General features: G+C 44.2%; 1 protein-coding gene across 1 annotated transcript in view; it reads right to left on the bottom strand.

Annotated features, from left to right (window-relative positions):
- The window catches only part of LONP2 (lon peptidase 2, peroxisomal), a 796271-nt gene that overhangs the window by 721013 nt on the left and 59758 nt on the right, over positions 1-15500 (bottom strand). The window contains exons 4-5 of the mRNA XM_078670264.1: positions 10970-11092; positions 5887-6065 (exon numbers count right to left, since the gene is read on the bottom strand). Coding sequence (XP_078526390.1) covers positions 5887-6065; positions 10970-11092 — 302 coding nt within the window. The remainder of the gene's footprint in view (positions 1-5886; positions 6066-10969; positions 11093-15500) is intronic.

Raw genomic sequence — 15500 nt, 5'->3', positions numbered from 1 at the left:
TAAAGAAATGATACAGATCTACCGGGCAAAGTGCATATCCACGGCCATGTATGGCGCTGGTCTCTGGGGCTTTGAGAATGCGTCCCCTTTACAAACCTGCGAGAACATGTTCATTTGTTATCTGCTGGGCGTATCAAAAACCACGTCGACTTTCATGACCCACATTGAGACTGGTGTTAAATATCTTAGTGACATCATAAAAATATCACCATGTCTGCTTTGGCATAAGATTTGGACCAACGAGGAGTGTAAATTGAATAGAAACCTCATTAAAGACTGCATGTGCCTGGATGGAGTAGCAAAAATCAAATGGCTGCGACATGTACAAATGATGTTCTTTAACATTGGACACCCTGAATTTTATGATGACCCAGAGAGTTTACAAAGCATGACTAGGCTGGCCCTTAAAAAATTACTAATTACACATCTGGAAAGTGCAAGATGGGATAGGGAGAAACTTAAAGGTACCATCCAAAGTTACCAGCAAATTACCCCTATTGAGGGCCTACAATCGTATCTTGGGATTGAAATAGCACCCTACCCTCGCATGCTCCTGACTAGGCTACGCCTAGGGATTTTCTTCCGCATGGTCACTCTACCGAAACAGAATGATTGGACTTCGCTGAAACTAATATGTCCATGTGATGACCATTCAATACAAAGCAATATTCACATCATGTTCTTTTGTAATCTGTATATTAACCCCAGGAAACTATTTCTTTTACCACTACTTAAGCACTGGGGGATAAGAACTTGTAAACTTGCATTTTTGAAATTATTGCTTTTAGAAGATGCGGATATTATCTTTGCTGTTTCTTGCTTTTTGAAGTCTGTGATGAAATTTAGAAATTCAATGTGTTAAGTAGTACATGTCAGTAGTGACCAGTGGAAAATGAGACTCTTTGTTTAATGATCGCTTGCAAATTTTAAATTTTACAGAAATGTTTTAACTATTTTCTAAATTTGTTTAAATTGTTTCTTAAATTTTTGTGTATAAATCGTACTTGTATGCTTTTATGATTTTCTTGATAAAATCGAATAAAGCTTATACTTACTTACTTACACATAGAATGCATTTGTATCTGAACCATAAGAAACAACCTCTGCACAAAGGCAGAATCCACAGCTTGCTGAGCTTGTTCCATTGGCAGGTAAGTGTGAGAATCTTTCAAAAACATCCTTTAGTTGATCTAGAATCCTCTTAATTTTGTTTACAATTTGTAATCTTTGTTTAACCTTTCTTGACTGGACACTTTTAGGAATTCAACAGGCAAGGGCCATTTGGACCTCCTACAGGATGAGATCTGCATCCAGTTTTTGGGCTGCGACGTCCCTCTACCTTGGATTCCAAAGGGCAGTCAAAAAGTCAGCAATGCACTTCGGATTCAGTAGTACACTACTCTGTGCCAGGTCACTCAGATAATAATCAGGCAGGGGCATCGGGACACGTCTGAGCGCTCGCCTGAGCGCTCACCAGAGCGTCCGGGAGAACCATCGCTAACTGCCCTTTTGGAGGCCATTCAGTGGTCAAGAGTGGACCTGGAAAGACAAGTTGTACTGCGTAACAGTGTTATCCTACAATTGCCTCTGGGGTCTGCCCTTTCCCATGGTGAGGGTGAGACAGTGCAATATACCAGCTACAGATTCACCCCAAGGTACAAGTAAAAAACTCCCCTCAATAATCCCCGGAGCTTGTAGTAGTCACTGTGAGCTAGAATGGGACACTGGCAGCGCCCCCAGACCAAGTTCCCATGGAGGAAACCAAAGATGCCACTGGTAAGGATGTCGTCCCAGGGGGGGTCGCAGGGGAAGGCATCAAGACCATGATTACAGATAGTCAGACTCACCCACAAGGCAGGAAGCACACAAGTTCCAAAAGGGGTTCCAGTAGCGAGAGGTCTCCCATGGGCTCCACCTCCCCCACAGGGGCAGAGAAGCATCAGGTGCACGGGGGGAATGAAACGCAGGCTTCACCGAAGTGAGGTATCACTCATAAGGACCTCCAGGGAACCCCTGCAACCAATAATCCAGGGAAGTAGTCTTACCCTATCAGAGGGCCGGGCTCTGTCGGGACACAGTCCAATACCTGAGCCCGCATGAGATGCAGGCCTCTGCTGGATATGCGGCTGGAGGCTTCTCAGGCCACCAGCAGAACGGGGTGCAGGATACAAGAGTTCCTCTTGTTGCACCATATGTTACTTCAGCAATCGGCTTGTGCAGCCTCTCACACACAACCCATGCATCTCTACAGTGCCCACGCAGTTCCCTACAGCCGACTCCCCATCGCTGTCAATGAAGGGGGCTCAGAGCTCAACAATACCTCAGGTCCAACCCCTTTGCGCAGGGCCCACTGACGCTGCCTGTAGATGTTACCAGGCAGCAAGTGTGTGGTGCTCCCAGTCACCTCAAATGGTGAGCTTCCTCAAAACAGCCTCCAGTGCACCAGAGGCCCGCGCAGGCTGAAGAGAATAGGATGCAAGCAGGCGATCCCCGCCCCACTTCCGCAGGGCCCAGGCCTCACTGCCTGGCTCCGACACAGGTCCCAGGAGCTTGGGCAGGGCCTCCGGCTGACAATGTGTGCCTTCAATGGCCCCTGCAGGGCCAGCTCTATAGCGCTGCAGACAAGCAGATAAAACCTCCTCTCCCTCAACACAGCTGGAGCGATTGGATCGCCATGCTGCTCTACCCCGGGTGGGGCTTCCCGCAGGGCCAGCAACGAGGCAGCAGGAAACAATGCAGCCGAGCCAGGATCATGCAGGCAGCGGCTCACTTGGGAGTGCCTGTCGTTCTTCCCCAGGGGTCAATAGCACCACCAGGTCATCCAGGCTTCACTAAGGGGTGAGAGGAGTTAAGCCCCAAACCAAAGGAGGCAGGATAGCAGCAAACACCACAGGATGCCGCGGGATTAGGCGATGGGGAGATGGCACACGCTCCCGCTCAAATTTACATATTTCATTTACTTAAAAGTCCCTCTTAAAGTGGTACTACAAGTGTAGAGGACCTGCATATTTTATGCTACTGGTGGGCCTGCCACACTGATTGTGCCCCTCACTTAAGTATCCCTTTAAAACATCTCAGGCCTGCCACTGCTGCCTGTGTGGTCAGTTTTAAACTGCCATTTCGATCTGGCAAAATAAATATTATGCTGTGAGCTAGTTAACCAAAAGGTGTACTAGACCCAGGACCCAACTGTGTGCACTAGGTCTTCAATATCAAACAATCCTTATTCTAAGGATTGTTTGATATTGAAGCCCTAGGGCACACAATTGTATGTTCTAGGTCCAGTTCACCATTTGGTGAACTAGCTTACAGCATTTTATCACACGAGTACAGGCAGGACATGCTCCAGAACTACACACTACAATAGGTTGAACTGTTTATCATTGGGATTCTTTTGTCTAATCACGGTAATTTGAATGCATTACAACAATCATTCTAAAATAATCATTTTGACATGCCCAAACCTTCCTTTTTGATACGTATAAGCCATCCCTTAGGTAGACCCTAAACAGCCCACAGGGCAGGATGCAATGTATTTGAAAAGTAGGACGTGCACTTTTAAGTTTTAAATGTCCAGATAGTGAAAAACTCTTTAATTCGTTTTTCAGTTTTGCAAGATCTTCCTCTCCCGTAGGATAACATTGGAGTCACCTTATTATATTCAATATGTAACTTCTAAATTGGGAACACTGAAACAATTTGTGTTTGCTGTCTTTAGAATTTTAATGAAAAATCCTCTTTTTACAATTTTGAAAATGCCACCTTTGGAAAGTTGGGATATTTATACCGTAGCCATTTAGTGCTTGCAGGACACACAATATAAAGCTTAGGAATGCCTGGATGGGCCCTCACTGGCAGGATGGGAGGGTGGGGCTAGGCACAGCCCCACTTACACTTGAATAGGCTGCATCCTGCCTTCATCCAAAGGATTGCATACCACCTGGAGGTAGTCTGGACTCAGGGCAGGGGAGGGAGGAAAAGTGTGCACTTCAAAGGGAAATGTCTTCAAAGGAGGCATCAGGTATAAAAATGGTACCTCAGACACCAACTCTTCAGCACACTTCTTGACCTATGGAAGACTCCGCCAGGAAAAAGGGTGGCTGGGCTGCTGAAAGGACTGCCGCGCTGCTGGACTCCTGCCCTGAAAGACTGCTGCCTTCTTGCCTTGGTGAGAAGGACTGAACCTGCAACCTGAATCCAGGACCACCGGAGTTACTACAAGGGCTAGTTGATTTGGCAATTTATAAAGCGCAAACAAATGCCCGAAGGCATCCACGTGCACCTGGACTCCACAACTGTGAGTATTACCCTGCCACGTGGTGCCACACCAATTCTGGATCGTTGGAAGAAGGCCTGAAGGTGCTCTGCCAGCACACCTGTGGATCCAGCAGAACCAACGCATCACCTCTGCTGCGTGGCATTCCTACGAGCACCGCCTCAGCTGCAAGGATTCTTCCAGCGCAAGAACTCGGCATCAACCCCGTAGTTTGCATTGGATCCGCTGCTGCGTGATGCATCTCTGAGGCAGGCTCTCGCATCGTAAACTTCTTATCGACAGCAGTCTTGATGAAAACAAAGAACTTTGCATCACAAGCCCCACAGTCTCTTCGGAACCTGCCAGTGCACGATGCATTCTCAACGCAGAGCTCCGTATCACACGCTTCCCTCATTGACAGCTTCATCAACGACAATGCAGGACCTCACAATTGCAGCCTCGTAGCTCCCCGTAACTGACCCATGGGCTCGGCTGCACAACACATCCTAGAAGCAGAACTCCAATCTCTGCAACCAGGATTTAAGGTACTCTTCTTCGGCAGGCATAACTTGGTCCCTGTAGCCAGCCCGCACTAAATCACAGTCGGCCCCAACTTGTGACTTTGTCCCGGTTCAGCGCAACCAGATATCCACAGTTGGTGCTTATTGGTGCTATTTTCACTTAAATCTTTAAAATTGCATATGTCCGGACCCACAGATTGGATTTTTGTTGTTTTGGTCTTATTTTATTTATTAGCATTTACAACATTTACTCTGTTTTTCTAATCTGGTATGGGATTCTTTGGTGTTTTTGAAATTTTTGATACTGTTTGAAGTGTTGCATAAATACCTTACACATTGCCTCCAAGTTAAGCCTGACTGCTCTGTGCCAAGCTACCCGAGAGTTGAACACAGGTTAATTTAGGTTTGCTTGGGACTTCACCCTGACCAGGATTGTGGTTCCAATTTGCGTAGGGTTTCAGCTCCATCAACCAGTAATCCAATTTCTTATTGTCTTCTTGTGCTGGCGGAATACCAAACACTGTCCCATTTCCAGGTGCATCAGCAGGTGCACCCCCAGATCACTAGCCGGAATGAGCAATGGTATGAAAAGCTGTTAAAGGATATACAAAAATCGGCAGAGCTGCATCTTGCTTCTCCATTCAAGACAAAATAAAGTTGTGAAGAATATTTTAATGGCATCTGTGCATGTTCTGAAGGGGTGTCAGAAGCTGACTTAATAGGGTGAGATCACGGTCTTTGACTTCAGCGTGGGTAGCTGGATACTGTTTTCACAGCCAAGTATTCTGGACCATGAACATTATGTAAGGGTGTAGCTTGCTACTTTCCTCAACTGACGGACCGACCTGAGAGCTAAATTTGGGAACTATCCTTGGCAGAGCTTGGGAAGCTGAAACTCAGTTTTGGAAGGCAACAACTTTAATATTAAAGAACTAACAAAAAAAAGGAACCATGCTACTTTATTGGTCAACTGAGCTGGTGTGGACCCCAGGCATACAGACACAATAATGGGGAGCTGGCTAGGTACAACATTTGTAATGCAATACACTTTCTAACTAAAAGTACATCATATTCCTTTGAAAGCGGTTACTATTTTCCATTAAAACCAACCTTTTCATCTCCTTAATGCAGACTTTAAGAGCAGGCTCGGGCATACTGGAAGATTTAATTTTCTTTTCAAGCATCACCATGTCATCGACATCATCATCTTCCTCGTCCTCTTCAGCATCAATTGAAAACTGTTTCCCTGGAATCTGATTCAGCCGCCGGAAGGGGCGGATAGCTATGGTCTAGGAAACAGAAAAAAATATAATCAGTTTGGACATTAAAGTACATGGCAGGCAGCACATGCTCTGCACAATGAACAAGCTTCTCCCGAAACAGAGATATTTTAAGAAATGGGCGCCTTTTCATCTGTAGATCCTTGAAAATGAACTCAATCCTCACACAACTACACTGAACTTAGCTGCTAATTCCTGAGCACTTTAATTTCCTGGAGATGAAGATTTTCTTGTATTTAATAACTTTATATATTAGGTAATTGTTAATTCAGGGGAAATTTACCCCAAAACTTTGAAAAAGTTACAAAATGTTGCAAACAGTATACAATATGTAATAGGAGAGAATGGATTGTTTCACTTTGGTGCCTGAATCCTACACTTCTGTCTCAGAAACCCATCATCGTTGTCAGTTCGGTTTTCCTTTTCTATGTCCCTAAAAGGTCGTGGACTGGCAACTGGCTCACAGAATCAATACTTTACAGACTTTAGTGACATTACCTTAAAATGACTATTACTCCCAGTGGCAAAATTCTCTCTTTAAAGACTCAGAGCAGTTCCCCGGTTCATTTCGCTTGTTCGTGCAGGAGAGGGAAACAGGGAGACAAAGTACAGATGTAGGCTTCATAGTTTTTCCACTTGTTTCCGTATCGTACGAGAACTCTTCTCTATTGAAACCCCCCAAAGTAATCTTCACATACAGACTCCTGTTCAGCAGAAGTCTGCAACACTAGGTGAACTTTTTGGGAGGATGCTCCTTACAAACTTAAACATTCCACAAGCCACGTCTGGAAAATCACAATATACATTCTGTCAAACTATTTGTTCATCCTCCAAAGTCTGCTCTCTAATTCGGTGTTCTGTTTTGCCAGAGCACCTTGTGCATAGTTCTCGTTCCTAAGGGTGGGCGCTAAATTCTGCTATGCTGTTGGAGTTCCATCAAAACTCTGCCAACTGCCATGTGGTGGAGTCTTTTCTCGCACGGGTGAGAATTGGTGTCCGCTAGCATGATATTCGGGCACTAGGATTGCACCCGGTGAGATTTTCTCAATACAGGCAGCCATTTGTGGTGAAAAAGCGGTCGCTTGAGTAGAAAACCCATTCAAGCTGCAGGGAAGAAGCAGCACCCTCAGGCAAGCCTTATAGTGCTCTTTGCACTAATTTTGCAACACAGAACAAGCTCCTGGTGCTAAACATCAGTGTGATGCGCCGTTTCCATCCACTTGCAGAACTCTGCGAAATCTCACTGAGTTTTTTATGTAACTGCGGAATTCCACGAGTTCTGCCCACCCCTCCTCGTTAGGCCTGACACCATCAGAATGGATTTTTTTTTACTACTTTAAGAAATCTACTTTTTACATAATTGTAGTAACAACAAATGCAACATTGCCCAAAGTTACTGGACAATCAGGCTAAAAGTCAAAGAAAGATAGACAAAATTGATCAATGGAAATGGGCTCTCCATTTTGCAAATATTGTCAGGAATAAAAATATGGCGACTATCCACAAAACCCCGTGACAAGCACAATCACAGCTGGTGTGCTCTTCAATCAGTGTCCAACTTCACAGGAGCTTCAAAATTTGTCTGCAAAGCATCTACTATGCAACTCTCAAATGACAGGGAAAAAACAAATACAAATCTGCATGAGAGAAACACCAACTCAAGATGCAATTCTAAAATCTTAAAATAGTTATTGGACAGTTTTTTAGGGTTATGCCCCAACTAGACTGCCTGGCTCTCAGATCGCAGCTTGCCTCAGCCACCAGATGCACAAATGCACCACTTAATCGCTGTTCCTTGGACAGTGGGTTCAAACAAAGACTCAACAAAACCACAGTCCTCACACTGGCGCCATCTGGCACATAAATGAAGATCGGAGAGGGATACACTTAGCTGCTTACTTGTGTAGAGACCCATGTACCACACACCGATCTTTCAACGCACCTCAGCCACAACATGCTACACTGCTTCAATCAGATGTTGAAAAGCAAGGGACATATGTTGTGCCCCCTGGCTTTTTACATAGAGGTTAGACTGGAGGAGGGAGCCCTAAATGTCCTTGAACTGGATATTTGCGCATGAAATGATTTGCAGAGTGGATGAAAATTACAGGCTTGCTGGATCGGCTTGTCTCAATCTAGAACTGGAACCACTCACAAAATGGGGACATAAGGCGCCCTGCAACATTTAAGCACTGGTAAGAACAGTGAATTCACGTAACAGAACCTCTCTACCAGGAGCTAGGTGTACGTAGATGGAAGTGTGTGGAAATGTATGTGTCTAAAGTTTGCATTCACCCAAAAAAATCATAGGAGAGCTAGGAAACTTAAACATGTATACCAACAGCAACGTTTTATTACTGCATAAGACAAGGGGCCAGATGTAGGAGCCTAAATACCGGTCGGTAACGGTCGATTTCGGCCGTTACCGACCGGTATTTAAGAATTGGCATGTAGGGGCCCTATTTTACCGATTCGGTAAATTTACCGAATCTGTAACTTCCCGATGTAGGTGGGACTCTTCTGAGTCCCAAGGGCCTTACAGAATCGATATTTTACCACCCAATCCTATTGGGTGGTAAAATACCGAATCCAGGTGTGCATGCACATTTGTGCATGCACACCTATGCTATGTGACAGACAGACATGCCCTTAGGGCAGGTCAGTGTGCCACATGGCACACATGCCTGTATTTGGGATGCTAGAGGGTGTCAAAGTGACACCCCCTGCACCCTTGCAGGAATCGGTATTTACCGATTCGGTAATTACCGAATCGGTATTTCCTATTGATTCCTATGGGCTTCACAGCCCATAGGAATCAAGAGAAAAAAATACTGTTTCGGTATTTACCGAATCGGTAAATACCGAATTTTAAAGAATCGGTAATTCAATTACCGATTCTTCCTAAATCTCCCTCCTTCATATTTACTGATTCATAAATACCGAATCAGTAAAATTCGGTATTTATGAATCGGTAAATACGATTCTCCTACATCTGGCCCTAGGTCATTGAAACAAACAAATCCTCAAGTGTAAAGCATGTGAACACAGTTTCTCGACAAAAATATTCCCACTGGAACATAGAAAGTGCTCAGTGCCAAGGGAGAACACTCGGTGCCAATACTACAAAGAAGGAATTGTTCAATATGTGACCAGTAAAAATAATAAAGAATGGTGACAGGCTCCGTAATAAGTAAGTAGCGGAGTATCTTGGTGAGACTCCATATTATTCTCTTTTCACATATACCCTGCAGTTATTTATTTCGGTGTCTTTGTGGCCGGAAGAGTGAACAGTATTTCAACCCAAAAAGTGATTATCTGGCTTTCGTCCGGACAAGCAAAATCAGGTTTGAGCGCAGAGGATGTCTTCAAATATAAAGGAGAGTCCAAGATATTTAATAAAGTGGAGGAGAACGCAATTCTGGCACAGAGTGCACCCCCATGTTGAAATAAATAGAATGGCAGCAATTGCATTCAATTGGTAAAATTATGTGTACATACATATGAGGGGGAAATCAGTTAGCCGTGGATCCAAGAAGGAATTACCACAAGCTCACTTAAGTCTTATGCGGTGATATCTCTCTTATGGGCATGGTTTTCGTTTACAAATGTATGCCCCATAGCACTTGGGGTCTATGGGGCTGCTTCCGAAATTTCTTTTTCATAGGAAACTAAAACAAGCAGTGGGTAATGCGAAAAGAAAAAAAAACATTGGCAAACAAATTATGAACTAGCTGAGTAAAATAAAATTGTATTCTACTCTCCTCAAATGTGTGTGGATGGACACAGACAGAATGAAGAGGTTAGGGCAACTCATTTGAGAGCTGTGGCCCAAGAATGGAAAATGCTCTGTCGCTGCAGTGTCAGTCTGAAGATCAACAAGTTGGAGCAAGACAGACACGCTGGACCAAAGTCAAAGGTCTAACCAGGTTTGTGCAAGTAGTGGATATGAGGAAAACAAAAAACAGCTTACTTTCACACTGAGCCTTATAAATCACATAGAGTATGTTGAAATAGATTACCAATCAACATTGTAAACTTATCTGCTCAGAAGCAGCAAACAAAAGAGGAAGAGCATAGAATGTTGATGGGTTATATTATGTTGAATATTCTTTTTGTTTTAGGACTTCACATGGTGAGGTATGTAGCTTTTGAAGCGCTGCTCAGAAGTTGGTGAATAAAAGGTTATGCATAATGCTAGTCTCCTTGTCTTTAATTAAATCACAATTCTCTATGCATTTAAACTTTGAGAATCGACATTCTCTGTGAACTCTCGGAAGTCCCTTGTTAAAGGTTAACGTGCCCAGACATTACCAGGTGTCTCCAACTTGCCCTTTCCTCTTACTAACCTGTGCACTTGTTTCAAAGATCATGCGGGAAGGACTTACTTTCTATACCTCACACCTCTTGTCCCATAATCCACCCAGAAGCAAAAAGCAGGCAGTTAAAGAGAGAAGAGCAGGTCCAGGGGTCAGTCCTGTGATGTCACGGGTAGTAAAAGGGTGTATGATTACCTCTGCTACCACTCATAACTCAGTGGATCAAAGCGTTGGCTTGCTCTTAAAGGACATAAATCAAAACACATCTGAATTGTTCCCCTTTTGCTCATTAAAAGCCACTTCATACATATGCAGCTTTGTGAAGAGAACGTCCAGAATAAAAGAATCTGAAAACTTTCTACTGATTACAAACAGCTGATAGATTCTTTATACAGTCTGTGTAACATACTAATTACATAATCATTTCAGGATCCCACTTCCGTTTTTCTTTTAAATCTCAGCTTTTCACTTCTTCCTCCATTTAGAGACAGATACAAGCCACTACTGTGACAGGGACCTGGACCTTCAGGGAGAGAACTAAAGCAGCAGAATGACAGTTTCGGGTGTGAATCAATGTGACATGAATGCTAATCATACCGTTTTGTCATCATTCTTGTTTGATTTTCTGGTTTTTTGAAGCAGCTTCAGACCTTCAATTTGCCTCACAAGAAGTGGGATCGTCATCTTGAAACGCTCTTCAAGACCAACAGCATCTAAAACCTTAAAGCAGAAAATAGCTGATAAACAATATTTATTTCTCAGTTCTACCAATATACATTGACAGTGAACACCTACTAAACATTCTACATTTGTAAAAAATGAGGAACACCAAACAATGGAAGATTCACACCCTAAGACCGTCCCAGAAAATCTATGAATTTAATAGATTTATTGATAAATCCACTAATAATATGCACCCTTCAATGCATATGCGTTCAATGGCCACCAGTCTCCACTAAGAGCCATACAGTTACAAGGAGATGAGAAGATTTAATTGTAATCAAGAAGAAATTCACCAAGGACCAGGTTGTTAGCCAGCCTCCTATAACTAGACAACTTACAGTGCCTTCCATCACAATCCCACTCATACTAAAGGAGGTACCCAGATTCCACTCAATTATCCATGCCTAAAACGTACCATAACAGGTTAGGGGAAATGTGCTTATGAACATTCATTCCCACATATGGAGAATTATATTTGTGTGGGGAGAAATCCTTCCTTGCGAGAAGAAAAGGGGTATTTTGAGCACTTTCATAATAACACAACTTGCACCAACTCTTTTTAGGTGCATGTTTAGAAGAGTTAAGGTGGGAAAATATTGAAAATGTTAGGGATTATTCACAAAGTTGAAATAACATTCCGATAGGAATACGCTTGCTCCTTTCCCTGAAAGTTATTTAAGAAAACACCAAATACAGCCATCTCATCCCCACCACCAGCAGTATGCTGAGAGGTGAGTTTGCAGAGTGGTGGAGAAAGGGGGAATAGCCTCCGACCACCTCTCAGCGATCCCCCTGTGTGGGGCTTACTGGAGGTAACATGAGGTCTTGATGGTACCTAAGAACCCTCAGCAACAAGCTGGACTTCATCCCCCAACCAGGAGCACCCCAAGAGGCGCATTTGTAGAGGAGAAAGGGGATGGGGCCTCCAGTGGGTTGCTGGCTTTTAAAAAACAAAATTAGGAAGGAGGGCCGCGTGGCACCCCTTCCCTGGACCACTTTGGGCCCCGTTGACCCCATCCCTCAGGGCGTGACACTTAAAAAAATGTAATAAAATGAAACTGGAGGGGGTCCGCGCGGCCCCCTTCTTGGGCCAATTTCAGTCCCCGAGACCCTATCTCCTGAGGCCCGGCACTTAAAGAAAAAAAAAAGTATAATTCAAAGGGTGGGGAGCCAAATGGCCCCCATCCCGGAACATTTTGGACCCCATCCCCGGGGGCCAGGCCTTTACATAGGGGGCCTAGCACCTTCGTTGGGGGCCGCGGGGAGCCTGAAGGCCCTCCTGCGGGAGCCGGCATTGCTTTGAGACCCAGGGAGCTACTGACATGCACCTTCCTGGATCTTGAAGCAATGCCTTTCTGCTCTCACTTGCTGAAAGAAGAGCACTTGTTTGCTATGGCTTGGTGGGAAGCCATGGCAAACTGCAATGTCCCTGGGGTGGGCACCCCAGGACAATGCCGGAGCTGGCCCTGGGGGGTGGAGGTGGTGGTTCCTACAGCCATGCAGGCCTCGCGGCCCCCTCCTTTGTTAAAATTTGCCCCGGGGAGGTGATGGTCCCCGGGGGTTTGCAACAGGCCCCCTTAATTATTTTACTTGTGTCCTGGGAAGGTAGCGGCCACTGGGGAGGCCCTACGGACTCCCTGGCATTACTAAATAAAGAAAAAAAGTGTGTCTCGCATAGGTGGCGGTCACCGGGGCTGTGGGGTTCCATGAGCCCATCCTCCCACCATATCATTGAAAGTAGCCCTGGGGAGGTGGCTGTTCCAGGGGCGGGTCCACGAGGCCACCCCACATAAATGTAATCAGTCCGGGAAGGTGGCATCCCCCGGGCTGCGGGTTGGCAAATTCATAATAAAAATGACCCGGGGAGGTGACAGTCCCCGGGGCTTTGATAAGCCCGGGGTCCCAGGGACCTGGGCTACACGAGGGTTATTCTAAAGCAAGCGCTTGCTTTTTTTATTTTTTTTCATTTTGACGTGGATTTGCGGATTGTTGGACTTGGCCCTTTCCACCCACGGGTCCATGTCAAAATAAAAAAGTGCTGGAAACCAATCAAATTTTAGTAGGATCCGCAAGTCTCCTGCAAAGACTTGCATCACAAGATATCTATATATTTTTTGAGTTAGATATCTCAAAAACTACTGAACAGATTTACACCAAATCTTAAACAGCATACTTTTTAGACCAACATCTAGCTTTCTGACAAATTTGGTGTAATTCGGTTCAGTAGTTCGGGCTGTAGTTGTGTTAAAAAAATTAAACATTCCCATATACTTAAAAAGAGTTACATTAATTTTTGCCCCCCCCCTCCTTTTTCTCGGCCCCTGCTAGATGGATCACCCAAAAACTTTCAACACAGCAGCTGAACCAAAAGGGGAAAGTTATGTGAAAATTTCATGGAGATTCGTTAAGTGGCGCCAATGTTATTGGCAAAACAAAAAACTGTTTTTCCTATTGAAACTTTGGTCCTAACTATGTGATAGCCAGTAGGTAGTTATAGTTAGGACCAATTTTTACTACAGATGAAGTGCTTTTTGTTTTGCTAATAACTTTGACACCATTTGACGACTGTTAAAAAAAAAGTGGCCTACTTTGCTCAGTTCTGCATGGAAAGTTTTGGCGCGATTCGTCAAGCGGAGGTCACAAAACTAATTTTTCACTGCAATGTCCAGGAGGATTATGCAATTTTTAGACACAGGTAAAGGCCAAACCACTGAACGTATTTGCACCACATTTGTCACAAGCTAGCAGCTCTTGGTCCAGAAACAGTACGTTTTGTAATTTAGTGTAAATCTGTTCAGTAGTTTTGGACTTATTAAGGAAACAAAATGTTGTATATCTAGGGTCGCGGATATTGAGAGGATACCTACGGTTCCAATTATATATGACTTTACAATAAAACATACAAAGTCACTGAAAAAATAAAGATTACAGGGATGTTAGAGTTAGGTTCACATTTTACCCACACAAAACCATAGAAATTAATCAGTTATAGTTCCACTTACCTGAAGAAACTAACTCGTGCCGTTAAGTAACTTCAGGCCACAAGTTTCTATGGTACTGTGGGTAAATCGTGAACCTAACTATAACGACCCCGTAACCTTTGGTTTATTCAGTGAATCAATGTGAGTCTCAATATCCATCTATCTATCTATCTATCTATATATATATATATATATATATACACACACACACACACACACACACACACAGAGATAGATATAAAGTGAGTAGTGGCTAATAACTTTGGTGTTGTTTGACAAATGTTCTTGGGGTGATCCCTCAAGCTGGGGCCAAGATACGGGGAATGCAAAAAAAAAATTCCCAAGCACAATCCCATAGCATCTTCAAATATATATACACATACACACACACAGATAGATATAAAGTGAGTAGTGGCTAATAACTTTGGTGTTGTTTGACAAATGTTCTTGGGGTGATCCCTCAAGTTGGGGCCAAGATACGGGGGGGGATGCAAAAAGAAATTCTCCAAGCACTTTCCCATAGCATCTTCAAATGCTACCGCTAAAATAGCTGAACAAAATTACACCACATTTTGCAGAATGCTAGATTTTTAACCCAGAACGCATGCTGTTTGGGATGTGATATAAATCCACTCAGTAGTTTTGGGGAAATTAAGGTTTAAAATTCATAGATATCTGTTGCCACAGGAAACACACAGAATGGCAGATCGAAAGATAAGATCTGATTGGCTGCCGTCAACATCCAAAGAGATTTTAGGTAGCCATTTTAGGACCCAATTTGTGACCTGAAAAGTTAAACAAACAAAAAAATTAAGGGGGCAAGGTAGAGCCATGGTCTGGGCGATGGCAAGGGGAGAGGGGTTGGCACATTGTTTATTTTTAAAGATTATTTGAGGTGAGGAGTGCATGGGTACCTGTCCCTGAAGTTGCAGAAGACCCCAGAGGCCCCAATCTCCCCAGGAGCTGGTGCGATTTTGTATGGGATCCCATCCATGAGGCCCGAAGCCAAGTGTGGGGGATGGGCACCACCGTGCACCCACCAACTTGCGATGTGCTGCTCCCAAACCCAGTGAACGGTATGCACACAACCCTGCCCACTCCATGGATGCTGCCGGCTCCTGCTACCAGCAAGGTACTGTGCTGGAACTATTAATAAAAACAACCTTTTAAAAATTAAATAAATCTGCGAGTTCACCGGATGATGAACCACATGGCCGCTCATTGAGTATGCACTGCACTGCACTACTGCCCAGTAATGGCTTTCTTTTTAAATATTTTAGTTTTAGTGGTGTACCAAGAAGGGGTAGGGGGCGCCACCAACTATTAATTCAATTGTTGTCTGAGCTGTAGGGAGAACAGGCCCTATGACCAACCCCATGCCTCATTCTGCCAAAGGACATGCGTGGGGTGGGGGGGCATAGTTA

The sequence above is a fragment of the Lissotriton helveticus genome, chromosome 12, assembly GCF_964261635.1.
Source record: "Lissotriton helveticus chromosome 12, aLisHel1.1, whole genome shotgun sequence".
Lineage (NCBI taxonomy): Eukaryota > Metazoa > Chordata > Amphibia > Caudata > Salamandridae > Lissotriton > Lissotriton helveticus.
This window is presented reverse-complemented; position numbering and strand designations above follow the sequence as displayed.